Consider the following 26837-nt stretch of genomic DNA (forward strand, 5'->3'; position numbering starts at 1 on the left):
ACTTGCTGCTTGTTTTTGTGAATAAAGATTTATTGGCACAAAGCCATGCCCATTCATTAACATATTTACACATTGTCTGTGGCTGAGTTTGTGCTGAAACAGCTGAGTGGAGTAGTTGCGACAGGCACAGGATGGCCCACAAAGACTCAAATATTTACTATCTAGCCCTTTACTGAAAAAGTTTGCCGACTCCTGCTGTATAACATCAGTACATCAATCTGTATGTCTCCATTTAGATGTCCCACAGACAAATCTAACTCAGCAGGTCTAAAAACGTATGCATCTTCACAAACCTGTTCCAGCTTCAGTGTTCCCACTCTCAGTTAATGGCGCTACTACCCACCAATTCACCCAAACGAGAACCTCTCTCCCCTTTACCCTCACACCTCGTCTATTACTTCACTCCATCACTGCATCCTGCCAATTCCACCTCCTTACTATATTTTGAATCTGAGCACGTCTCTCTATTTCCACTGCCATTTCTTTAGTCCAAGTCATAATCATTTTGTACAAGATTGACAACGGCTTTCTAACTGGTCTTCCTGCCCTCTAGTTTTGCCCACCCTCTGCCCCTGATCCATTTTCCACTCGATAACCACGAGGATCTTTCTAATGTCTAAATCTGATCCCGTCACATGCATAATGATATACACCGCTAAGATTTAATGAGGCCTTACTATGTGCTAGGCATAGTTCTAAGTGCTTCATGGGTAGTAACTGATTTAATTTTCACACCAATCCTATATGGTAGATGCTGTTATTATCTCCATTCTTCAGATGAAGATAATCTTCCTCTAAAGAAATAAGTAAGCCACCATGTAGTATCTAATCCAAAAACACCTGTGAGACTGTGAAGTGACCTTCACAGATATATTAACAATAAAGTTGGGCTAGTTTACCTTGGGTGTTGGGTAAATGATGGAAGAATTTTATTACCTTTGTACCAGGGCTAGTTTACTTTGGGTGTTTGGTAAATGATGGAAGAAATGTATTTCTTTCTTATTAGTAAGCTGTATGGTGCAGCTCTATTTAACCTTTCCCATGGGGAGATGGAGTAGTCAAATATAGGCAGTATATAAAATCATGGCCGACAGTTGAACTCCCTGTTGAGTTGCTTGCCAGGAAGTAGCAGCTGGAGGGTGACTTGCAATGCTGATGATTTTTTAACTATTAATCACTGACACTTTGTAGATTGCCTTTAAGTAAAATCCCAGCTGAGTTAGTATACAGTGTTGTAATATTGGTCCCCAAATATTCTTTCCTCCTTTGCATGTTTAGACTAGAGAGGGTGTTAAATAGATGGCAAAGTAGCAACCTGATTCATTGCTAGCCAACCAAGAGGTGCTCAGAACCAAAGGGGCAAAAAGACAAAATTAAATAGGGAACTCATTTCCATTCCAAACCATAGCCACAGGCATGAGTTTATTCCCTGCCAGTTTGTGTTTGTCCAAAGTGAACGTTTGTTGATGACCTCACATAGGCTGGGGCAATGAGTAAAAGTGAATCTATTTGAAATGAAAGATCCCCATGATTCTCTGCTAAGAGGTGTGTCAATTCCCAGGAGAACTTTGTAAAACAGCTGCCCAGGCTCTGTCCCACGGAGAGGCTCATTTAGTCAGCCTGTGGTGCATCCTGAGAAGCTGGATTTTTTAATGTTCCCTGGATGATTCTGATGCAGAGCCAAGTTTTGGGAACCATTTCTCTAACATGATGGAACAGGGAATAGAGAGGCATGCCAGAGCACAAACTGAACAGAATGATTTTGTTTAATATATGAAACAAATAAACAACCCTAAGGAAAATCTAGTCTCATAGCTTGACATGTAGAGCTCTCTCTGGGGCTGGACCCATTCATGGGAACCTAAAAGTCAGACCTCTTCTGGGGATTGGCCATGCAGCTGGCTGTAAACTAGGAGAGGCATTATAAATATAGAGTTCCTCCTGGACATCCTAGATGCCTAACTTGTTCTCTTCTTTTCCCAGTTTGTCGCTCAGCCCAATTGCCAACAGTTGCTTGCCACTCTGTGGTATGACGGCTTCCCTGGATGGCGGCGGAAACACTGGGTAGTCAAGCTTCTGACCTGCATGACCATTGGGTTCCTGTTTCCCATGCTGTCTATAGCTTATCTGATCTCACCCAGGAGCAACCTTGGGCTGTTCATCAAGAAACCCTTTATCAAGTTTATCTGCCACACAGCGTCATATCTGACCTTCCTCTTCATGCTTCTCCTGGCTTCTCAGCACATCGTCAGGACAGACCTCCATGTCCAGGGACCTCCTCCAACTGTCGTGGAATGGATGATATTGCCTTGGGTTCTCGGTGAGTCAAAGGGACTGGGAGCTATTGCCAGCCTACCTCCTGGTCCTTGCTAAAGAAACTACTGGAATAGGCAATTGGACTGACCCTGAACTAGGGCAACTTCCCTCTGTGCAGTGGAGTAGCCCTTTGTTGGGTGTCTTGGAAATGTGGTTCCTTCTTCCCCAGGCCCCGATCACTCAGTATTGCATGGTTCATAGTGAGATTGGCAGTGTACACAGGGCTTGTTTCTGCTAACTTATCATCAAAGAGAAGGAAGTTGTCTGTCAGTTGGTTTAGAAGGAAAGCCAAATGTCAGTCAGAATGGGCCTCAGGTAAGCCAGGCAGGGCAAATGCTGATGAGTCTAGTCAATGCCCTCTTTCCCATAACTGGGCTGGAGGGCACTTGGATCTGCTGGTTTCTCATGGCTACTCCACACAATCCTAGCACTTATTCAGGGTCCAAATCCTATTTGGATATTGATTTCACAATCAGGAGTGTAACCTGGGAAATTCACACAATTCATGGCAAAAGCAGCCTTACCAGTAGTCTCCAGGCATAATTAGATTGCATTGAACCCTCCAATGCATTGCCACCCTCTGAGTCCTTACTACTCAAACTGTGGTCCCCAAACCAGCAATGTCAGCATCACCTGGGAGCTTGTTAGACATACAGAATCTCAAGTCCTGCCCTGGATCTATGGAATCAGAATCTGCATTTTAACATGATACCTGGGTGATTAATATGTACTTTCAAGCCTGAGAAACACTGGCTTTGACCACAACCACACCTTCTACTGCTTTTCACATTCCAAGGCTAAAAAACATCTGTGTTATCAGACAGAATTCCATGAAACCTCCACACAATGAGAGGAGAAAGGAGAAAAGAGAATTCTAAATTATTTTGGGCCCCACTGCCTAACTTCAGCCCCAACAACCAGTAATTTGGTCCATGGTCAGCTTGCTCACCTCAAAACTCATTGAGAAGTTTTCCCCCTAGCACGTAGTGGAAACTAAGGGTTATGGGATAATATTAATCTAATTAATTTATTGATGAAATTACTCCTACTCTAAAATTGAAAGAGGGTAAAATCAGGCACCCAAATTTGCAACAGCATTTCAGTAACTATAGTAACAATGCTTAAAGTGAGTAGTATCCAGAAAAGTGTAACATATGGGCATCTTCAGGTTAAGCCTCTCAGGTTTGGCAAATTCAAGACTGGGAGATGAGGTAGGAAAGAAAGAGAGGTAAGTAATCATTATCTCTAGGAGCTTCACAACACTGATCCCAATTCATTCACTGATTTCATCTTTCTTTACTTGGGGGAATCCTACTATGATGACTATTCTGACCCTATGTGGAGATAAACCTATTGCCTCCATTCTTCAGGTTTCATTTGGGGGGAGATTAAGGAAATGTGGGATGGTGGATTTACTGAATACATCCATGACTGGTGGAACCTGATGGATTTTGCAATGAATTCACTCTACCTGGCAACTATTTCCTTGAAGATTGTGGCTTATGTCAAGGTAACTTGGAATGTCTGCCATTTTTCTTAAGTAATGATTTTGGTTACATTAAGCTTTAGCTCTGGAAGCTTAAAGAGTTTAGGGGAAAAGTGCTGATAACAGTCCAATCCATGTAGGAAAGTACCATATAAACAGACATTCTTTCAATGGATTGTAAGCAGTGTCCACCAAAGCAAAGAAAGTGGAGAATGGAGCAATTTGCAAATGAATCCTTAGCTTCTTAAACTCTGAGAGGAAAAGGGTCTTCAGCCACCCACCCATCCAGTCGGTGTTTAAATTCTTTTTACAATATCCTTGCCCAGAAGATGGCCCACTGACATTTGCATAGAACAAGGACAGAAAATTCCCTGAATTCACTATCTCCAAAAGCGTTTCTCAATCCTGTCACTTCATTAAAAAGTGCTACTTTATATTTTTCTAATATTATTCTCCCTGTGACATATCCATTAGTAATCCTTCTTCCCTGTGGGGTCAAACAGAACAAGGCTGTTCCTTCTCCATAATAGTGCTTCCGATATGAAGTCATCCCTCCCTAACCCGCTGAGTTGTCTCTTCTCAAAGCTAAATATTCACACTTTCCTCAAGTGTTCTTCATATGATAGGTAGCACGACCCTAGAAACTTCACTGCAGGAGACATAGATCTTTAATTGTCTCTGCCACCAGGATGATCATTCAAGCTGTTATGAATTTGGCTTTTTGAGTATCACCCAACCTATGTCTCTCTACCAATTCAGATAATACACACACACACACCACCCTGATGCTTTTCCCACATAATATATAGCCTGAACTATTCTGAAAAATAGTTTCATGTCCAATACCTCACATTGGGTAGTCACGGGCTCTGAGTTCAGGTTTGGTGCTTATTAGATAATGGAATGTTTGTGCTCCTTCTATCCTGAATTGAACTTTTCTAGCATGAGGAAAGGCTGACAATTCAGTCTCCAAGATTGTCTAGTCAGTCAAGCTTTTTGGCACTAAATCCTACATTAAGGAGATTTAGAATGAGAATATGGCTGTTCCCCAAATCTCCAACAACCTAGTTTATTTTTATATCCCTAATATGCATATTGCATAAATTTTAAGACCTTGGGAGTTAGTTATATGGAGCATGAATATTGAATGCAGTCATGAAACACTTTCAAAAGAAGCCCAAGATTGTGCCTTATACTTGTGGTGATCGTTTAACACATAGTTACAACTTCCTTACAAGAAAAAGCTGGTGAGGAAAATGTTTGAATCTCTCGTTAATGTGCCTGGATGAAATCCATGTCATTCTGGCACTGTGCTGACTAAGTAACACTCTTTGCCTAAAAAAACACTTCTTCCTTTGGAAGTGGTATTTATACATTGGAGGGACAATAAATTATCAATCTAGAAATTGGTGGGTTTTGCTTAAACAAAAAAGTTTAGAATAAATGATCAAGAAAAGAAATAACTCTTGGGGATGTGAAAATGTGTCTATAGATGCCCAACATTAGCTCATCACATAGCCTGTCCAACTTTCCTGGCAAGGCTTCCAAGAAGCTACACACCTCCCCACCACAGTGTAAGGAGAAATCAGCACTACTGAGCTGAGCAAATGCCCCTCAACCGACACTTGACTCAAAGGAGACATTTGCCAAGAAGTTGGAATCCTTCTCGAAAAAGGAGAATTTACAAAGCAAGACTCACCACATGCAGACTTTGGGGTTGCAATGAGAAATTGTAAATGGGCAGTCTGGTCCTCTCATCCACAGATGCACACCAGTCTGAGATGAACATCTCCAAGTAGGTTGAGACAACCTCTATGAGGTAAAGCCAAAAGAGCTGGTCCCCAGGCCCCTTGAAACATTTCAGATTACTATTGTACTGAGGCAGTACAGAAGTGCCATGAGATAAGCTGGCCTTAAAGAAGATGCTTTATTAGAGCTAAAATTAGTCAACAATATATATCCTCCACCTCACGTGGTCTTCAACAACAGGAACCAAAAGGCACACACAAAGTACTCAAAAGGCACACATACACATAAGATTGGCCCTCAGTGCTCCCAGATAGCCCTACAAATGGAGAAAAATTGTCTTTCTGTTTTCTAGGACAGCACCACCTAGATTTATCCCACTACCACCTTATTTCCACAAATACAGACTAAATCTGTAACTTGATGCCAACTGATTTGTGGTCTTTTTTTGGTTGAAGACACAGTTCCCCCCATCCTTATTACTACTGAGTCCCCACATTAGGCTGTCCCTCTTCATATTTTGCTTTTGAGTGGACAGAGTTCAATTCACACCCCTTTGAAAGGCCTGGAGGCCAATTTTCAAGCTACATTCCATCTCGAAGAATATAAGAAAAATCACTTGCCTCCAAATATCACTAACTCAAGAGTTAGAAAACCAAATTTAATCTCTGCTCTGGTACTCACATGTTGCATTACCATAGGCCATCCTTCTTACCTCTCCGAGCACTAGATCCTGCCTCTGAAAAATAAGAAGATTGGACTAGATCAGTGGCTTTCAACCTTTTAATTTTTTCCATGGAACCACATCTTGAAGTTAAAACTTATGCAGAACTTCGATATATTACAGAGCTCCAAGGACTGCGTTTGGATTGAGGAATGAATCTTCTAGGCCTCCTCTTTGTTCCCACAGTGGCCACTAGATGCCGCCACTGAATCCTCAGGCTTCAAGGGGCACCGTTTGAAATCCACTTGTGTTAGATCAGGGGTCAGCAAACTATGGTCTGCAGGCCAAATTTGGCCTGCTGCCACATTCATTTGTTTACATATTGTCTATTAGTTCTACAAGGAAAGAGTTGAGTAATTGCGACAGGGACCAGATAGCCCACAAAACCAAAATATGTACTCTCTGGCCCTTGACAGTTTGCTGAGCTTTATGCTAACTGAGCTCTACATTTATTCTCTGCTCTCATATTCTAGAATATCTTTCTACAAAGGTGTATATGCAAAGCATAGATTTGCTACACGAACGACCTTTCACACTTCTGAGTATTCTGCAAATCCAGATCCACCATCCCATGAGCAGTAGGCTTCCCCATAGTTACAGTTGTGGCTATAGAGAGAAAAAAAAACCCTAAATTATGAGCTATACACGTTCCAGTTGACAATTTCTAGTTTTAAAATATAGGTCTGTTTTGTTATCAGCAAAGAGTCTCCATTTCTCACATATACCTCAAAACCTTTAAAGGCCTACCTAACACATGTGCTGTCATATCAAGTATCATATAAGCAACATTTAATAGAAATATTGCTAGACTGAGTGTTTAGTCCTGGCTCTTTCAACAACCTGCTGTGTGATCTTAAGCAAGTCACTCTGCCTCTCTGGATTTCAGTTCCTCCACTTGTAAAATAGGCATAACAATGCCCACCCCTCACAGCAAAGCAGCAAATGTTTTTTTTGGAAGGAGAAATGTAGAGCTACAAGATTTGGCCAAGAGTACATAAAACTGATTGGCCACCTAGCGTCTATCTGAAACAGAAGCACAAGTGTGGCAAAGATTCTCCAAACTCTTCTAACAGTAAAAAATATTGGGGACTGGCCTGGTGGCGCAGCAGTTAAGTGCACACATTCTCTCTCGGCAGCTGGGGGTTCACCAGTTCGGATCCCGGGTGTGGACATGGCACTGCTTGGCAAGCCATGCTGTGGTAGGCATCCCACATATAAAGTAGAGGAAGATGGGCACAGATGTTAGGTCGTGGCCAGTCTTCCTCAGCAAAAAGAGGAGGATTGGCAGCAGATGTTAGCTCAGGGCTGATCTTCCAAAAAGAAAAAAATTTGGATACACATAAATGATTTTACCAACACCAGATTCCTCAGTTGTTGGAACTGAAGCACGTTTTAGAAATGCTAACAATATAACTTAGTTCCCAATGCAACATTTTCTCAGAAAAGTTGTTTACAGTTAGTCCTGAGAAATTTTGGTATTTAGATGAGAGCTCAAAGCAATGTGCTTTAGATTGAATTCGAGGCAAAATCTACTTCTGTCTTGGGGAAGGTAATCAGCAATTTCTTGTATTTCCATAACATCTCCCCTTATGGAGTACACAGGCTTTCACATATCGATACATAATCACAAATGTGTGCAGTGGGTAGTAGATAATATTCTCATTCTGTGGTGAAATTGAGAGATAGAGGCAGTTTTAAGTGACAAAACCCAAATTGGAGCTCAGGTCCCACAATGAAGCTGTCTTTCTACAAGGCAACCCCCAAATTCCAGGAGCTGGAAGTCCAGGATAAGCTGGAAAATGGGCCCCAGCCCCATAAATACTGAGTTTTCCCCTCCTTCAACCCTTTGGTTCTTCATTTGTGCTAAAGGGACATTCGAATTGGTAGGGCTGTTAAAGTCACAGTAAAATACATGCATACACCACTGTGTGGACATTTCCAAATTCACTACCTGGAAGGTTGACATGCCATTTATACTAGTATGGAGTACATTACAGACTGCTAAAAATTCAGCAGAAAACTGAGTAATGACCCTCTAAGGATGCTCCATCAGCCCCAAACTGCAGTCAGCAGGGCAATCAGGATGAGCGCTGCACACTGTGGAGGCTGAAACTACCCCTTGTCCTTCGGTAATTACAAGTTGTCTGTGATGCTCAGAATGAAATGGGGGTTGGGAGGTAAATCTAATTTGAAATCTCAGTAGGAAGCAGAGTAATTTGTCCCCACTGCCTTGGGCATACCAGTGGCCCTGTTCCAGTGACACTCCCCAACAATCTGATAAACACACAGTCAGAAAATATCTGTTGATAAACCACAGGTAGTTGCTCCAGATGATTGCTTCGAAATTCACTTTTCTATGCTTATATGCTGGGCATATATTTGGATGAGAGTGGGAGGAAGAGAATTATTAGCATCATGTTTTGATGGAGTGGAAATAAAAGACAAATAGTGCCATGCACGGGGCCCATTGTATAAATGAATGTTTAATGCTTACTTTGGTGGCTTTATTTGGGTGCAGAAGGGAGGAGGAGAGGAAAGTTTTATGAATGCTCACTGTACCTCTCATCTTGTGCACTTATTGTTTCTTTCAGTATAATGGTTCTCGTCCAAGGGAAGAATGGGAAATGTGGCACCCGACTCTGATTGCAGAAGCACTCTTCGCAATATCCAACATTTTAAGTTCACTGCGTCTCATATCCCTGTTCACAGCCAACTCCCACTTAGGGCCTCTGCAGATCTCTTTGGGGCGTATGCTACTTGATATCCTCAAATTCCTCTTTATCTACTGTCTGGTACTCCTGGCTTTCGCCAACGGATTGAACCAGCTTTACTTTTATTATGAGACTAGAGCGATTGATGAGCCGAACAACTGCAAGGGGATCCGATGTGAGAAACAGAACAATGCCTTCTCCACGTAAGTCTCCCCTCTCTCCTCTTTTGCCTTTTTTCTGCCTTCTTCTTCTTTGCCCTATTTTCGGTCCACAGTTTCATCACTGCCTCTCAACTGTGCCCACAAAGCTCGTTTATGGATCAACCCAAAGTGTCTGAAGCAGAGGAAGGTCCTTCCCTCCTGACAGAAGACTAAGAAAGGAAGTGAAGTTACGTGAGGGAGGAAACAGACAACACACACATGGGTTCCCAGGAACTCATCTAAAGAGTTAGTTCTGACTATTTTGGTAGCATCTCATATTCTTAAAGGAATTAATGGGAAGGGGGTAAATAATTCCTCACTCTGAAAAGCATCCCTAACCAAGGAACTGAAACAGCAAGGCTATTCCTCTGAACAAGTGATTACCAAAGCTAACTTAACTATTCTGAATCAAGAACAAAGAAAAAGGAAGGATGCAAAAGTATCGTAATGCATTTTGTGATATTATGATTTATAATAAGAAATATGTATTTGGTCTTCATTCTGGTTCTGGCACAGAGCTCCTAAAAGTCTTGGAATGTCCTAAGAGATGGGAACAATAAAGATGTCTTTTGTTGTGTTAATGAGGTGACTTTGGGAACGCAGCTGAAGAGGGGGACTGGTTGCCAGGAGAATCACCACGTGAGTGGAGGATTGGGACTTTCAGCCCCACCCTCGACTTCTGGGAAGGGGAGAAGGGCTGGAGATTGAGTTCAATTACCAATGGCCAAAGAATTTAATCAGTCATGATTATATAATGAACCCTCCATAAAAGCCCAAAAGGACAGGTTTCCAAGAGCTTCCCAGTTGGTGAACACAGGGAGAGTAGGGCACCCGGAGAGGGCGTGGAAGCTCCATGCCCTTTCCTCCTACTTTGCCCTATGCATCTCTTCCATCTGGCTGTTCCTGAGTTATATCCTTTTATAAGAAACTAGTAATCTAATAAGTAATGCATTTCTCTGAGTTCTGTAAGCCACACTAGCAAATTAATCAAACCCAAGAAGACAGTGGTAGGAACCTCAGATTTATAGCTGGTCAGTCAGAAGCAGGGGTGAGAGCCTGGACTTGTGATTGGCGTCTGAAGTAGGGGGGAGGTAGTCTTGTGGAACTGAGCCCTTAACCCATGGAATCTGACCCTATCTCCTGGTAGTGTCAGAATTGAGTTGAATTATAGGACACCCAGCTGATGTCTGAGAATTGGTGGTGTAGGGGCTAAACCTCCCCACACTCACACGTTCGAATTGACTTCAGAACCCCTTAGTTGGTGTCAGAGAAATGTGATTTGCTAGAATAGCGCTGGCTCACAGAAGTATGTGGTTTGAGAAAATAAAGGATAAATGGGCAGGGATGTTGGACCTTTGATCCCGGGATGGCTACCTAATCACCCATGGTATGAAACTGCAGCTGTGCGGCAATCAGTTACTAAAGATAAAAATTACCAATAAAATTTAGAAATGGCAGTAAACCCAACTCCCGAGGAGTTGGCTCATTGGATATACAAGGAAATACGAAATAAGAAGAAGCATGCTGAACATATAATCCCTTGGTTATTATCATCTGTAATAGCTAAAATAAAAGTAAAAGAAAGTGCTGGGTGGGGCCCTGATGCGAAATCAAACTCAGATATGGGTTGGTCTGAGCTTAGGCGACTAGCCTCAAAGCCACTCCCCAAGGGAAAAGTTATGCAGGGACAACAGAAAATACCTCTAAGACCTGTGGGCATCAAGAAGGTGGTCAACGTAAGTGGAGGGCAAAACCAAGAAACTATTAAAACCTGAGGATATAGTGGAAAGGGATTGTTTCCTTTTGTAGATCAATATCATCAGCTTCCTGAGGACCTTTACTGAAACGGGTTGTCAGAGTAACCAGTTTGGGAGCTGTGTCTTTGGTTCTGAATGCTGCAGAGTGGAAGAGCATGTTTGGGTTGATACAGGACCCACAGCTCACTATGGAACAACACAGATGGCTATATGTGATCCAGACACACAGGAGGTCATTCCTGAGGGAACAGCCAGCCTGGTGGCCTAGATAAAAGCCACAGTAAGGCCTGTTTGCCCTGAGAAGGGGGACTGTCCATCTCCCCTTATGAATGCCAAGTGGAACACCCAAGATGAAGCAGCCAATATGCTTCATATGCAAGCCATGCGGTACAGGCCTTATGATGACCAGGATATTCATCCACTGAATATGCCCATTACCCAGGTCACGGTAAATGCTATGGTTAAAGGGGCCCCTTTCACATGGGCACCCCCATATAACCTTATTGTTGCAAAACCCAAAAATACTGGAGGAAGCCCTGTTGAATTTGCTGTCTCAGCTTCCTCTCATAGGTCTTACAGATGATAATAAAAACATTAGGTTAGTTAACAAGAGAATAGGAAGAGGCCAAAAAGATGGAAATTTTTAAATAGTTATTAAGAAATAAAGTGAACATAGCAAATATTGATAGGAGTGAAACAGAAAGGAAATAGAAAGAGCAGAGTCATAGGACTCGTCCCAGCAGGGTGGAAATCTTTAGATGGTTATTAAGGAATGGGATGAATAAAATAGTCATTGATGGTGTTAACACCAAGGTTTTAATATAGCGTTACTAAAGGTTGGGTGGGACAAAAGGACCCCATGCTGGTCCCCCAACATTAAGGGGCTCCAAACAAGTTCACTCAATTTATCCCAGTTTGGAGAAATTTAAAAAGCTAAAAGGAAGAGATTACAATGAGAAACCTGACCAGCAATCATTTGTAGCAGTGGTTAGGCAGATTAATCAAGTTGAAGACTGACAAGACCACCAGGGTCCCTTGGCTCCACCCCTCACTGAGGACACAAAGCCTTTTGCACAAGAGTGGATAAAATGATCAGAGGGTGGAAAAGAGAAGTTTCCAGGACTCCACAGTACGAACTGTGGTACCAAAACCTCAGTGGTGGAGCTCTGACTCAGGCTACAATTAAATTGAGAGAATATAAAGATGTAAGCATTGATAGGATTATAAAAGATGGACTATTTGAGCAGGCTTTATGTAAACAAGTTGTATCTCCTTTACCTGGATGTTTTATGGGAATGGATATTATGTCTGGCTGGGGAACACATCCCCTACCTAGTATTATAAAACCAAAGCCTGTTGATGACCACCCAATGGAGGCTACAGTTAGGAATGTAAGGATTAATGGAATTAAGGTAAAAGTTTGTAGGAGAATTGATACGTTTGAACAGGCTTTATGTGAAACGGTTGCATCTCTTTTACCTTACTGTACTGTGGGGCTGGACATTGGATCTGACTGGGTAATGTTTCCCCGAGCTGGTATTGTAAAACAGAAGGCATGGAAATCTGCCCTTCAAGCAATGCTAATTGGACATGCTACATGGGAATCAGTAAGATGGCTCGAGCCCACACGGTGTAGAAGAGAAGCTGAGCGCTGGCAGGGACAAATTCTCTGTGCCATAGCCCTATGTAGAGCGTAGACTGGGGCTCATGGCAAAAGCCTCTGGGCACCTCCCAGTGACCAGTGCACCCTCTTTCACAGGAGTAAGCTAGAGAGGGGACAGGCTGCAGGCAAGATTAGAGTCCACTCACCTTCTGAGATTGATTTAAGGTTTCAGGTGGGCCAAAGGGCACCAAGCACTGATTGGAAATATCTCCCATTCCCACTTGGGACACAGGAGACAGCTCATGACTCTCTGTCCATGAGTCTACTGCCTCCAGACACATTGAACCCCTGTGCCTTTTCTTTGTAAACTCGACACCTACTTCTTTAGGACTTTCAAGGCTCCAGAATGGCTTTTATTTTCTGACAAATCACTGTTAGGGGAAATAGACAAGAGAAAGAAAATAAGCACATGTCAGGAAATCTCTTAGGTTTCAGAAGCAGTCCTGGGCTTACTGTGGACTCAGTATACTCGACCTTGTCCGTCTCTGTCCCCAGTTCTAGAGAGTGCCGCTCATCACTAGTATCCACAGCAATGACCCCAAGGTTCTGAGAGATTCTTCGTCATTAAACCAAGATAGAATTTTTCTGTTTAACTCTATAAACTAAGGCAGTTCAGCAGACTCAGACATTCTAGAAATGTGTTCAATAACAAAGGCCAGGAAAAAAAAGAGTTTTCTATTTGACCTCAAGTTGCACCAATAGAGAGGGGAAAAAAAACAATGCTATGTAGCCTACCCCTATTATTTGCCTTTAGCAGCATTTCCTAAAGTGGCTTACAGATAACCACAGTTCACAGAGATATTAATAGATATGAAAACAAGATCTATGATGGAATGAGTTTGGGAAATGCTAAGACAAAATTAAAAAGGTTTCTTCAATGCAGGACTTCTCAGAGACATTCCATTGTGAATCTCCAGTGTAGGGAGAGGTTTTCCCAAATGTATTGGCCAGGATGATATTTTAATGAACAGAGTTTCAGGGGCTGGCCCGGTGGCGGAGCGGTTAAGTGCGCACATTCCGCTTCGGCGGCCTGGGGTTCGCCAGTTCGGATCCAAGGTACAGACATGGCACCGCTTGGCAAGCCATGCTGTGGCAGGCGTCCCACATATAAAGTAGAGGAAGATGGGCATGGGCGTTAGCTCAGGGCCAGTCTTCCTCAGCAAAAAGAGGAGGATTGGCAGCAGATGTTAGCTCAGGGCTAATCTTCCTCAAAAAAAAAAAAAGAACAGAGTTTGAAAAATGTTGGCTCACATCCTTGCCCATTTTGCAGCACCCACCCCCTCCACTAGGCCACAAGCCTTGCCTCTCTTCCCAGAACTCAGGGCAAAATCTTGGATGGGAGAACCAGACTCAGCTGAAAGGGAAAAGAGGCCAAAATGGGTTGACAAAGAGAGAGTACTATACAATCAGGAGTGTATAATGGCAACTGGTCACCTTGCTAGTGCCTCTTGACTAGGAACTGCTTCCTCTCCTGCGTTACTCTAGACTCAGAACTCACATCAATCTGTTTTCAATATAAAGAGCAATTTTGTAGTGGCTTGAGCACCAGGAGACTGCATTTGTTCCCATCAAAGCCTTTGACAGAGTTGAACACCTGAATGCAAGGTGCTTTCCAGGAGGCCAGGTCCCTGCCAATTACCCTTTCATGTGAACTCTGCTAAGGAAGTTTATGAAATGCTTCCTTGCAAGTTTGTAGTGATTATAAACACCCTGTTGCCAACTGACATTTTGCTTCCATCATTTGCCCAGCAGGGACAATTGACAAGAATGGGCATCTGTCATACACGAAATTCTATCTTGGGGTGTCAGGTATGAAGAAGCATCATAGTGCTGGGGCCAAATCAGCAGTAATTTTACCACAACTTTTCTACTGCTAATTATTTTTTTCTTCATAGAGGTCTGACTCAGATTTATGCTTTCTTTTAAATGCCTCATCTCTGGCATTTATAATGTCTGCTAAAATATATGCTACTCAGAGCGTCAGAAAGACTCAGCTTTTAGACAAGGAGAAAGTGAGCTCATTTATTTACCTGACATAAATTACGGCATCAGCTTATTGTCATCCTTTTCCTTCTGACTTTCCAGAGATGCCATTTCTATTCTTCAGCTTAAATATATATACATATGTATTTAATTTATAATAATGTATTTATATTTGTACATATGTATACATATGTACAAATATATATATGTATATATATTTCCCCCTGAGCACACAATTCAAGGGGACCTCATTGTCCTTGTTGACAACCACATGACAGTACTCTTGGTTGGAGTTCAGTATTCCATACTGGGAGTACCTTGCCTACATCTGCTATAGAGGGAAGCAATTGGAAAAACATCATTCTGAGAGCACGGGACTCGTGAAAGAAAAAGATGGAAGTGGCAAGAAGCTAACTTGCAGTCCTGCATCTCCTTCTGAGGTCCTGGCCCTCAACTGCAGATGCCTCCTGAATACACCTGGCTGCACCACAAGCCTCTCAGACACAATGCCTACAACTAAATTTCTTATCTCCATATCTCCACCCAAAAAGTTTTTCCCCTTTAATTCCTCATCTTATTAAATAACACCTGCCAGAATCCTAGGAGTCATCTGAGACGCTCACTCTTTCCCTCATGTAACACATCCAGTCTCTCACTCAATCCTGTCAGTCTTACTTCCTAAATATTTCTTGAATCCATTTTCTCTATACACAAACACACACACACACACACACACACACACACATATACACCCCACACTGTCTTGGTTCAAGCCTAAATCATCTCTTCCAATAACTGTTTTATGCTTAACTGGTCTTCTTTCCTCCTGTCTTATCTTTCCTCCAAACAATTTCCCACCTGCCACACAGAAGTTTCTTTCTAAATACCAGCCTCGTTCTGTCATCCCTGGCTTCATGCCCACCAGGTATCTGAATCTTCTCCAGTGTAAAACCCACCCCTTTTCCATAGCACACAGGGTTTGGTAATCTGGACCCCACCTCTCTAGCCTCTCACTCCTTTCCTCTGTAGTCAACATCTTGCTCTTCCCCAACTACAGGAGAACATCTCGGCCCTAAAGGCCTTTGCGTATCACACGCCATTTGCTCTACCTAGAATGCCCATCCCCACCTGGCTGGCCTGGAAAATTCTTACCCATCCTTCAAGCCTCTGCCAAAGCGTTTCCTGCTTTTTTAAGACTTTTCTTACCCACTCCAAACCCACTCTCAGTTACAGGCTCCTTCTGTGTTTCCTGTAACATTCTAGGCACATCTCCGTCATAATAGATAACCTGTTGTATTTTAGTCATCTGTTGTCTCTTTCACCCACCAGACTGAGACCCCCACCTTAGTAAGCCTTGCACCTACCATAGAGGGCCTAGGGCATAAAGGTGTTTAACATGCCCATTTAACAATTAAGTGAGTGAAGGATGAAGTCCAGTAGCAATCCTGTCTTCAATTCTAGAAGATTTACTTCTGCTGCTGCCCTTCTTGTATAGCTGAAGTATCTGGCCAGCTCTGTCACTCTGCTGATCCACTTTGAAATTGCTGTCAGCAAAAACCCTTGGCCTTTCTCCTACCTCCCTCATCCTGTACTTGGCCACTTACCCTGAGAGTAAAGCTCTATGTTGATCCCTATTAAACTTCATCTTGTTAGTTCCAGCTCATTGCTCAGGCTGTTGAAATCTTTCTGAATCTTGATCCTGTCATCCAATCTATTAGCTATCTCTCCCAGTCTTGTGTCATCTGAAGATCTAAGAAGCTTGCCATCTATTCTCATCCAGAGCATTGATAAAACTGTCAGACAGGCTTGGTAATTACTGGGTGGAACATTGGGCAGCTGTTAAACCGATACTTATGAGGACTCTGTATATATGCAAAATATGTAATTTTTAAAAACACAGAAATTATGTACACCATGATTGCAACTATGTGCAAATAGATATGCAAAAGGATGACAGTCTGTAAAGACAATCAAGAAACGGAACACAACGACAAGGTTGTATTTAGGTGGAAGGTTAATAATAGTCATAAAAATAATATTTGCTGGGCGCTAAGTCCAGGCGTTATTACAAAATGAGCTTTACATAAATTAACGCATTTAATCCTCACAGCCATGCCATAAGGTAGGCACTGTTACTATTACCCATTTTACAGATGGAGAAATTAGGGTACAAAGCAGTTAAGTAGGCTGCCCCTAGTCACATAGACGGTAAGGGCAGAGGCAGGATTTCAATCCAGGCATACAAGCTCCAGTCTGTGCTTTTATCCAGGGATGCAAGTGTAAGACTGGTTTTGTAAAGGTATGTAAAATTTGTTGTGCAAAGTTGCAATAATCATGAATACAGGTAAAGCTAAATAGGACAGAGCCATGACCTAGCCAGTCACTTGGGACTTCCTTGTAGACCATTACCATTCATTTGTGACTATTCTGACTTAATCAGTGGTGACTTCTCTACCCAACATTCAGCCCATAGTTTCCCATCTTATTTACATGAATACAAACTCAGTCCCCGTTAAAGGCCCTTCTTTTTGTTCTGACTAGGTTTTAAAGGTCCTTATTGTCTCCAGCTTTCCCCCCTAATTTCAGTTCATAGCCTTCCTGCTACAGTCATCACAGGAAATTGCCACTCATTTGTACTTTCCTTAGTTATATTCTTCTCCTGTTATCTTTTCTAGATTTATTCAACAAACATTTATTCAGCAACTAATATGTGCCAGGCAATGACGATACTGAGTAAGATGGCATCCTTGTCTTCAAGAAGTTCATAGTCTAATGGAGAACACAAGTAAACAATTATAATAGCTGCCATTTTTAATGCTTACTGTATGCTGAGCACAACGCTGAGTGCATTACATGCAGTATCTTATGTGATAGAGTAAGGTGGTTAAGTGTGAAGGCTTCAGAGTCAGAAAAGCTGGGTGCATATCCTACCTCTGCTATTTCTTGCCTGTGTGACCACTCTGTGCCTTATTTTCTTCTCTGAAAAAACAGAAGAATAATAGTAGCTAATTCATGGGCTTATTCTGAGAATCAAATATTACAATACATGCAAAACACTTGGGATGGAGTAAGAGAACAATAAATGTTAGCAATTAGTATTTATCCCATCAATATCCATTTTAGAGATGAGGAAACAAAGTTGAAAGAGGTCATGTAACTTTCCCATAGTCAAATAGTTAATAAGTGGAGGAGTCTAAAGTTTGCTCTTAGCCATTTCCCTCTACTGCCTCTATAGTGTGATATGTGCCTTTATGGAATAAGGCTAAGATGCTATGGGAGGACGAAAGAGGAGCATCTAACCCCACCTCGTAGGAAAGGACTCAGGACAGCCTTCTAGAGGAGGTGGGGCTTCAGCTGAGCCTGGCAGGTCAAACAGGAGTTGGGCAGAGAAGGAGACAGGATGGAAGTGGAGGCTAGAGGTTGGGAGCAGGGTAGGAGCATTCCATCCAGACTTAGAAGCTTGCCAAAGACATGGTGAAATGAGAAACTGCAGATCCAGGTACTGCAGAATGGGTAGGGATGAGGCCCAAGTGATAACTGTGCCTTTGCTCCATTTGGGTTATCACAGCACAACTTGTGATATAAGGGTGAGGTCACTGCTTTCTCCCAAGGAGGCTTTCTCTCCCAGTACGCCCTCCCATTCTTCTTCAGTGGTCTGCGTTAAGTCCAGAGGGGTAAATCCTCTCCATACTCCTTCTACCTTTTGAAAGATTAACTCCTCATCTCACAGATGAGGCATTCAGCAAGTGTTCAGAGGACTGCAGTTCCTATCTCTATTCTGCTGTGTCCCTCTTTGTTTTGTGAACTATTTATGGATGGCTCCCAACATGCACAAATTCCCCCTTAACCATCTGTCACAGATTTGGCTTCCATACATTTAATATCAAGTCCTCTTGAATCTTTGTATCTTTACTTTGTGTCCCTTCTTGAGCTAGCATGTTCCATATGTTTGTTTACTCTCTGCTAAATAAAAATGGACTGATGGTTTTCTCTAAAATCATTTCCTTTCAAATCAAAAAGATATTTTTTGGTATTAGGATTCTGGGGTTTGATCAACAAGTCTTTGCATTCCTGTGATGATTTTATTATGGACCTGGCCACCAACTAATGGCCCTCCTAGGTAGTGGCTCTTTCTCTGTGAATTCAATTGAATCTAGAAGCCACAGAGTTTCCCATAGAAGTCTCACCAAATTGCTTTTATCCAGCCCACTTGCCAGTTGCCCATTTTACCTGGCCATGCCTTTCAACAAGCCAGCTTCTCCTAGTGGCCAGACCACAGTGTAACATTTTGTGCACCACAATGAAGGCATTCTCACTACTAACCACCCAAACTGAGGAATGATCTTTTCTCCTTTTTTCCTCTCTTGTACAATTATGTCTCTAGGGTCTCCCTGACTAGAATATCACTGCAGTTGAGGGCAGATTTTTAAATGCCTGGACTTTCACTTTAGGCATCTTTGTATCGGTCATTGGAACAGCTAGTAATAAACTCTACCTCAAGCATTAACCATCGCAATTTTAACTATTATGGAGGTGGGGATGAAGAATGTAACCATTCTGGAGAAGCAACCAATTAAGTAAGACCCTAACAACATGTTGATGACATACTTGCCCTGGATTGTGGCCTTGTTGCCTGTCGTGCAATCAATAAACACTTATTGAATGTTTTCTGTATTCAAGGTCATTCAACTTCCAGGGACTCTGGTTCTTCAGAATGTCATTTCTATTTGCTGCAGCTGCTTCTGTTTTTTTGAATCGCATCTGCTCCTGCTTTTGTTATCCAGCTGCTGGACTAGCTGCTTGTGCCATTGCTGGACTCCTGCCTGCCCTAACTTCTAATGGACACTACCAGGTCCTGGCTCTGCCCTTCTCATCAGACCAGACTCCTGAACTCCATAATTTTTTCCATTTTTTGATCCTCTGCCTGGCTCTGTGATGCATTGTATTGCCTGGCCCTGACTTGCAGAGTCTCCTGGAAATTCAGATCCTGTGATAAGTCTGACTTGCCATGTTCTGGTTCTTGTGCCCTGGCCCCTGAACTCCAGACTCTCATCTTACTGTAGATTCTCAAATTCTTCACCAACTGGCACTTACTTTCATCAAACAAAAAGCAAACTTCCTTCTAGGCTAGCTCGCAAGCAATGTGATGCGGAAAAGATCATAAGACATTACCTATGATGATCAGAGAAGAGCCGTTCAACAGATTGAAAAGAGCCATGTGCATTTTGCCCAGGCAGCCCTGTAAGAAGGCCCCTGAGAGTCAGGCCAGCGCAGACCACAGCCTTCATCAAAATGAACTAACCCTGGGGTTGGCCCAGTGGCACAGCAGTTAAGTTTGCACGTTCTGCTTCTCTGCGGCCCAGGGTTCACTGGCGCGAATTCCGGGTGCACACATGGCACCACTTGGCAAAAGCCATGCTGTGGTAGGCATCCCATATATAAAGTAGAGGAAGATGGGCATGGATGTTAGCTCAGGGTCAGTCTTCCTCAGCAAAAAGAGGAGGATTGGCAGCAGTTGGCTCAGGGCTAATCTTCCTCAAAGAGAAAAAAACATGAACTGATCGCATTGTGCAGCCTACTGACTGTGCAATTGTCAATGGGACCGGAATCTTCCAGACTTTAATCCATTGATAACAGTAATAGTAATAGTTAACATGTATTCATTCATTTATTCAACAAATATCATTGAGTGCCTATTTTGTGCCAGGTACATAGTAGCTGTATGTCTCTGCCCTCATAGAACTTACATTCTAACAGGGACAGGCAGAAAATAAACATTTAAACAAAATATTATTTAATAATATAATTTTAGGGAGTGTTTAGTGCTACAAAGAAAATTAAACAAAACAATGGGATAGAGAATAATTGGCAGAGCTGCTTTTGGTAGAGTGACCAAGGAAAACCTCTCTGAGAAAGTGACATTTGAGCTGAGACTTCATTGATGATAAGGAGACAGCCATACAAAGATCCTGAGGACGACCACTCCCAGACAGAAGGAATCTTTAAAACATTTCCCACACACCCCCAAAATGAACCCAAGAACAAACCCCTAAACCTCTCAAAATACACTGGACTCTGAAAACAGCACATTTTGAGCAATTGGAAAAGTACATATATTCTTAAAGTAGCATTTCTTATGTTCTGCACCTCTTCTGTGTGTTTGGGAAATGGTTGATTTGTGCCACCCATAAGCTAGCAGCATTTTATTGCTGTATGCACAGATTTCTGAATATAAGACAAAGGAAACCCTAGACACCAAAAAAATCATTGCAAAGTTACACATTTGGATGAGGAGACTATGAGAGGAAACAGTAATTTGTGAAGCCATCTAATATAGAATAATGCAGTGATTTGAGGAGGTCAGACAGACCTGGATTTGAATTCTGGCTTAGCTCTTGTGGCAGGATGACCTTGGGTAAGTCACTCAGTCTCTTAAGCTCTGTTTCCTCAGCAGTAACGATAAAGTTTTTAGAAGGATCATAATGACAATGTGTGTAAAAGTGCCTAGTATGCTTATATAGTAAGTTCTCAATAATGGTTAGTTCATGTAACATTAAAAATTATTCAGGGGGCCAGCGCCGTGGCCCAGTGGTTAAGTTCGCGCTCCCCACTGCAGTGGCCCAAGGTTTCGCAAGTTCGGATCCTGGGCATGGACATGGCATAATTCATCAGGCCACGTTGAGGCAGTGTCCCACATGCCACAACTAGAAGGACCTACAACTAAAATATGCAACTATGTACTTGGGGGGGGGTGGTTGGGGAGAAAAAGCAGGAAAAAAAAGATTGGCAACAGTTGTTAGCTCAGGTGCCAATCTTTTAAAAAAAAAATATCCATATAAAGTGTTAATTCAAGAAACCTTAAGCTTCCTCCACTGAGCTGAGCACCATTCTGGGCCCTGTGGGAACCACAAAAGAAGTATCAGAAATGTTTACTCAGCAAGTGTCAGAGCTGAGATTTTAATCCAGAGAAATTTAACCCAAGCACCATATTCTTAACCACTGCATTTCCTGCCTCTATGTAATTAGAAAGGTGGTCTGAAGAAGAAGGAGAAAGTTTGGTAGCGGAAGTAGCCCTTGAAATATGTTTTTGAAAAATTTAGGCTCTGTGTAGACTGAGAAGAGGGAAATGGTATTCCACGTGGAAAGACACAGCATAAGACGCAGAAACAAACTGACCTGGCTGGTTTGTGTTGGAGAAGAGACCAAAATGTGTGAGATCCTCAGTCTACCCGTTGAGGTGCCAATCTGGCAGCCCCCTCGTAAAGCACATCACTTCACGTTTTTGCTTTCTTTTCTTACTCTTCCTAGAGAATTAACTAATCTGCTCTTTGATCTCTTTCAGGCTCTTTGAAACCCTTCAGTCACTCTTCTGGTCTGTATTTGGCCTTTTAAATCTCTATGTCACCAATGTGAAAGCGAGACACGAGTTCACAGAGTTTGTGGGAGCTACCATGTTTGGGACGTACAACGTCATCTCCCTGGTAGTGCTGCTGAACATGCTGATCGCCATGATGAACAACTCCTACCAGCTTATTGCTGTGAGTAGCTTTGCTTTACAAGGGTAGTGACCTTGGTTTCAGAAATGGTTGTGTTGACATGGTGCCCATTGGAAGCTCAATGAAACAGCCTGTATGCCTCAATTATTTTACACTAGCTTTCCCAGTTGTTAGATTGAATTTTTTCTTTCCAAGGCAACTCAGTTTGGACTCTTAGTGCTTTGAATCTCAGTAACCTAGAAGTTCTAGTTAGTAAGACTTTCTGGTTACCTATTAAAAATATTTTTAAATCTCTGAATCCATTTTCTTGCCTTAGTAAGGAGAGCTCAGGAAGTATGAGCACAGTTTGGCTACAACTTGTCATCTCACTAATCTCCAGGTTTGATTGAGCTGTTCCGGTTCTCCAGGCAGGAGGGCCTTATCTCTCTTCACTCCAAACATCTCCCTCCCCAAATTGAACATTTCATTGCCAAGGACAACCTTCTCAGACAGAGAGTAGCTATTTTTTGATCAAGAATATATGAGTAACTGCAATCCACTGTGAGACACTCTTAAGTAGAGTCCATCACTGAATCTTTTTAGACCATCATGTTACCATTTGGATCAGCAGTGTTTATTACTCTAAACAAGAAATGGCAAAAGTATTAGGACACGGGATCTGTCCAAACTCTGCCCTGGTTTTTGATGCTGATGTAAATATCTAACTTTAGCTTATTTTCTTATGATCTGCCTATCATTTATAGAAATGGAGTATCAACAAAGGAGTTCTGACTATCTGAGGTCCTGTTTAGTTGAGTACCAGTGAACTTGGACATTTAGCTCATATCAAGTAACTAGATCATCCCCGTGGGTCCATCTGTTGCTGAAAGTTTTTGCTATAGCAGAGAAGGCATAGAAAGAAAAGACCTGAGTCCTTTCTTCTTTCATAGATGCTATTTCTTAGATTTGTTTTGCCACTGAGGAGTCAGTTAACCTATAGAAAAGAAGCTTAAATTATTGGTTACATACGTATGTATATGTGTGTGTATATAAATACATATGTACACAGATATTGTCCATATTTTATAAATATTATTGGTGGTAGTGAATATCTGTGATCCATGTCCACTAAGGACAAACCAAAAAGGAATGGGTTTATGTTGTAGTGGGAGACTTTGGGGTTATCCTAGCCATAAATGGCAATGAAGTATATTCCTCTAGGTGGGTTTGTAGAATTTCTCTCACTGGAGAGTTTAAAAAATCAGAATATAAAATTATCGACTAGGATGGTTTAGATCTTAGGTATTTAGGTGGGGAATAAGGGAGGGGAGTATAGTGAAAAAATGTATTAGGAGCTAGAAGACCAGGGACTCTAGTCCTAGTTCTGTCATTTATAACTGTGTGACCTGGGGTAACTTACTTTCCATTTTTGGACCTCAGTTTCTTCATCCAAAGAATTAGGGGGTTGAAATGGATGGTGTTTTTTTAGTTTTATTGAGCTGTAATTGACATATAACATTGTGTAAGTTTAAAGTGTACAATGTGATGATTTGATACACAAATATATTGCAAAATGATTACCATAACAAGGTTAGTTAAGACATCCATCACCTCACGTAAATTACTTTTTCTTGTGGTGAGAACACTTAAGATATGCTCTCTTAGTAACTTTCAAGTATACGATACAGTCTTGTTAGCTATAGTCACCATGTTGTACATTAGTTCCCCAGAACTTATTCATCTTCTAACTGGAAGTTTATACCCTTTGACCAACATCTCCCCATTTCCCTCAGCCCTAGGCCCCTGGTAACCACTATTCTACTCTCTGTTTCTGTGAGTTTGGCTTTTTTTTTCTTTTAGGAAGATTAGCCCTGAGCTAACTACTGCCAGTCCTCCTCTTTTTGCTGAGGAAGACTGGTCCTGAGCTAACATCCATGCCCATCTTCCTCTACTTTATATGTGGGATGCCTACCACAGTGTGGCTTCCCAAGCGGTGCCATGTCCACACCCGGGATCCGAACCGGCGAACCCCGGGCCGCCAAGAAGCAGAACATGCAAACTTGACCGCTGTACCACCAGGCCGGCCCCTGAGTTTGGCTTTTTTAGGTTGCACATGTAACTGAGATCATACAGTATTTGTCTTTCTCTGTCTGACTTATTTCACTTAGCATAATTCCCTCCCGTTTCATCCCTGTTGAAACAAATGGCAGGATTTCCTTCTTTCTCATGGCTGAATAATATTCCATTGTGTACATATATATATATATCATATTTTCTTTATCCTTTCATCCATTGATGGACACTTACATTGTTTCCATGTCTTGGCTATTGTGAATAATTCTGCAATGAACATGGGGTATCTCTTCAAGATAGTGATTTCATTTCCTTTGGATATGTACCCAGAAGTGGAATTGCTGGATCATATGATAGTTCTATTTTTAATTTTTGAAGGAACCTCCAAACTGTTTTCCATAGCGGCTGCACCAATTTACAATCCCACCAACAGTGTGCAAGCGTTCCCTTTTCTCCACATCCTCACCAACACTTGTTCTCTCGTGTCTTTTTGATGATAGCCATCCTAACAGATGTGATATGATATCTCATTGTAGTTTTGATTTGCATTTCCCTGATGATTAGTGATGCTGAGCACCTTTTCGTGTACCTGTTGGCCATTTGTATATCTGACTCGATGGTTTTTAATATCCCTGCCAGCTCTAGTATCCTGTGAGTCTGGGTGTCTACAGATGAACAGGATAGCCTTGCAATGTCCTTTCTAGCTCTGAAATTCTATTCATCTGTTGCTTTGGAAATGTAATATAGTTCAATTTCATTCTTTCCCCAAACCAGATAGTTCAAACCCAACTAGACTAAGAACTCTGAAATAATCTGTTCTCACTCTTAGTCTGTCTCTATAAGGGAGATAGGCATAGAATCTCAGGGGGTTATTTTTCTGCCCCTATGTCTGGCATCCTAACCCCCTACTCCTGTCAATGATGGCAGTATTCATGCTGAGGCATTTGTCATTTTCTCCTTGGGTGTCTTGCAACTGAATGCTCCTAAGGGCAGTTGAAAAGGGAGAGATTTTCTTGTCACCTAATGCAGGGCTGTAGTGTCTCCCACAGAGCTCAGTGACATTTTGCTAGGAAGGGTGGCAATCATCAACTCCAGCTCTCTTGTCACCGCCTGCTGGTAGTAAGTTGTGTTTTAATGCCACCTATTGCTGCACTTGAAGAAAACACCTTGGCTTGGGGAGGGGGTAGGTTGTATGGAGACGGCCTGAATGGGGTCTTGAATACTACCTGCTTCCTTGGGATCCTCTGGTAATGTGTCTTTATCATTTGGAACTGAATCCGGTGGGATCCTGATATGGGACACCCTGATTGCAAAAATATCTGCATCTGTTTAAGTGGTAAAGCCCAGCAAATAGGTTTGACTGATATGGAGGAAAGGTTACAGGAAGGGAAGCCACTGAAGATAAATCTCTCCTACTTCAAAAGGTATCATAGGCTGACGCAATCTAAGTAGAGGCTCAGTTGTTGACTTGCTTCACTGTGACCCTGTCCAGTGTACATTCTAGGACAGGGCTCAAGAACACCAGGTAATAGCAATCGCTTGAACAGTTGAGCCGTTTCTCAGTGTTCTGTGCAGGCTGCAGAGCTGTTGGTGGAGTGGATATATGGCTCTATGGCAATTTGTATTTCTACGCCAGAGAAGGCTCCACTGCAATAGTGCGTAGAGTCAGCCTCAAGATACGGGGAAGTAGGGAATCACTCCAAGCCTGCGCTCTGTGCTCCCAGCGAGCATCAGCAGGTGAAGCCAGCCATATTGTATATTATTATTGTTGTTTGCAATTAGCAAACATTTATATCTCCCTCAAGCTGCTTATTTCCCTCTGTGACACTTCTTTCAACAAACCCACCTTGTCACTGATGTTCCTGATGTGTATGCTCCCAGTTCCATCAAGTGAAACTGCCCCTGATGCCATTTTAATCCAACTCACCCATATAAAAATATTAGGTGGAAGAGAGAGATCAGTCCCACAAAGTTCATTGACCTTAGGCCCTATTCCTACCCCCAACTCACCCACACGGGGCATCTCTGTTGCCTGAGGTTGGTCCTTCTAAAACATGAGGCTCATGATGATCCGTGATATAGCCTCATTCAGCAAGTTAATAAGAACCCTCGGTTTCTTTGGTTGCTGTGGAGCATTCACTCTAACACTGAGAGTAAGTAAATAGCACTTGCCTCACTGAGCCACATCTGCTGGACGGCTTCAGAAGAACCCAAATACATAGGATTAGTTGTCTCCCTTAGGGTGGCAGCATTTGGAGGCTCAGATGATACATGGGCTCTCCCACTGCAGAAGACAGCCATGCAAATGAAGACATTCATCAGAACAGACCCAGCACTGCAAAGACAGCAGGCAAGGCTGGAAGGGGCTGCTGTACATCATCAAAGCGCCAAGGAGGGCAGGTGGTCACCCTGCCCTCCCCCAGTCATCTGAGACCAACCTCAGACTCTCAGAGCATAGAAAAGAAAGCAGTGCTTCACACACTACACCATGATTTGTAACCCTCTAACCAGGCAGATAACAACTGCTATGTACTGATAGAGCACACAGTTGTCAAAATTTTGAAATATTTCCATACCAGTTATTAAATAGCTGTCACTCCAGCTGTTCCCTCTGGGACACTTCCCGCCCCCCCGCAAACACCCCTCCGCCCCCCTCTCCCACCCACCCCCCAACGGGACCACCACCCGGGGACGGATCAACGC

The 26837-nt window shown here is 42.5% G+C and overlaps 1 protein-coding gene across 1 annotated transcript in view; it reads left to right on the forward strand.

Annotated features, from left to right (window-relative positions):
* The window catches only part of TRPC5 (transient receptor potential cation channel subfamily C member 5), a 140133-nt gene that overhangs the window by 78822 nt on the left and 34474 nt on the right, over window positions 1-26837 (forward strand). Inside the window, exons 3-6 of the mRNA XM_046673992.1 lie at window positions 1984-2320; window positions 3687-3826; window positions 8864-9186; window positions 21929-22124. Of these exons, the coding sequence (XP_046529948.1) occupies window positions 1984-2320; window positions 3687-3826; window positions 8864-9186; window positions 21929-22124 (996 nt within the window). The remainder of the gene's footprint in view (window positions 1-1983; window positions 2321-3686; window positions 3827-8863; window positions 9187-21928; window positions 22125-26837) is intronic.

This window comes from Equus quagga, chromosome 10 (genome assembly GCF_021613505.1).
Source record: "Equus quagga isolate Etosha38 chromosome 10, UCLA_HA_Equagga_1.0, whole genome shotgun sequence".
Classification (NCBI taxonomy): domain Eukaryota; kingdom Metazoa; phylum Chordata; class Mammalia; order Perissodactyla; family Equidae; genus Equus; species Equus quagga.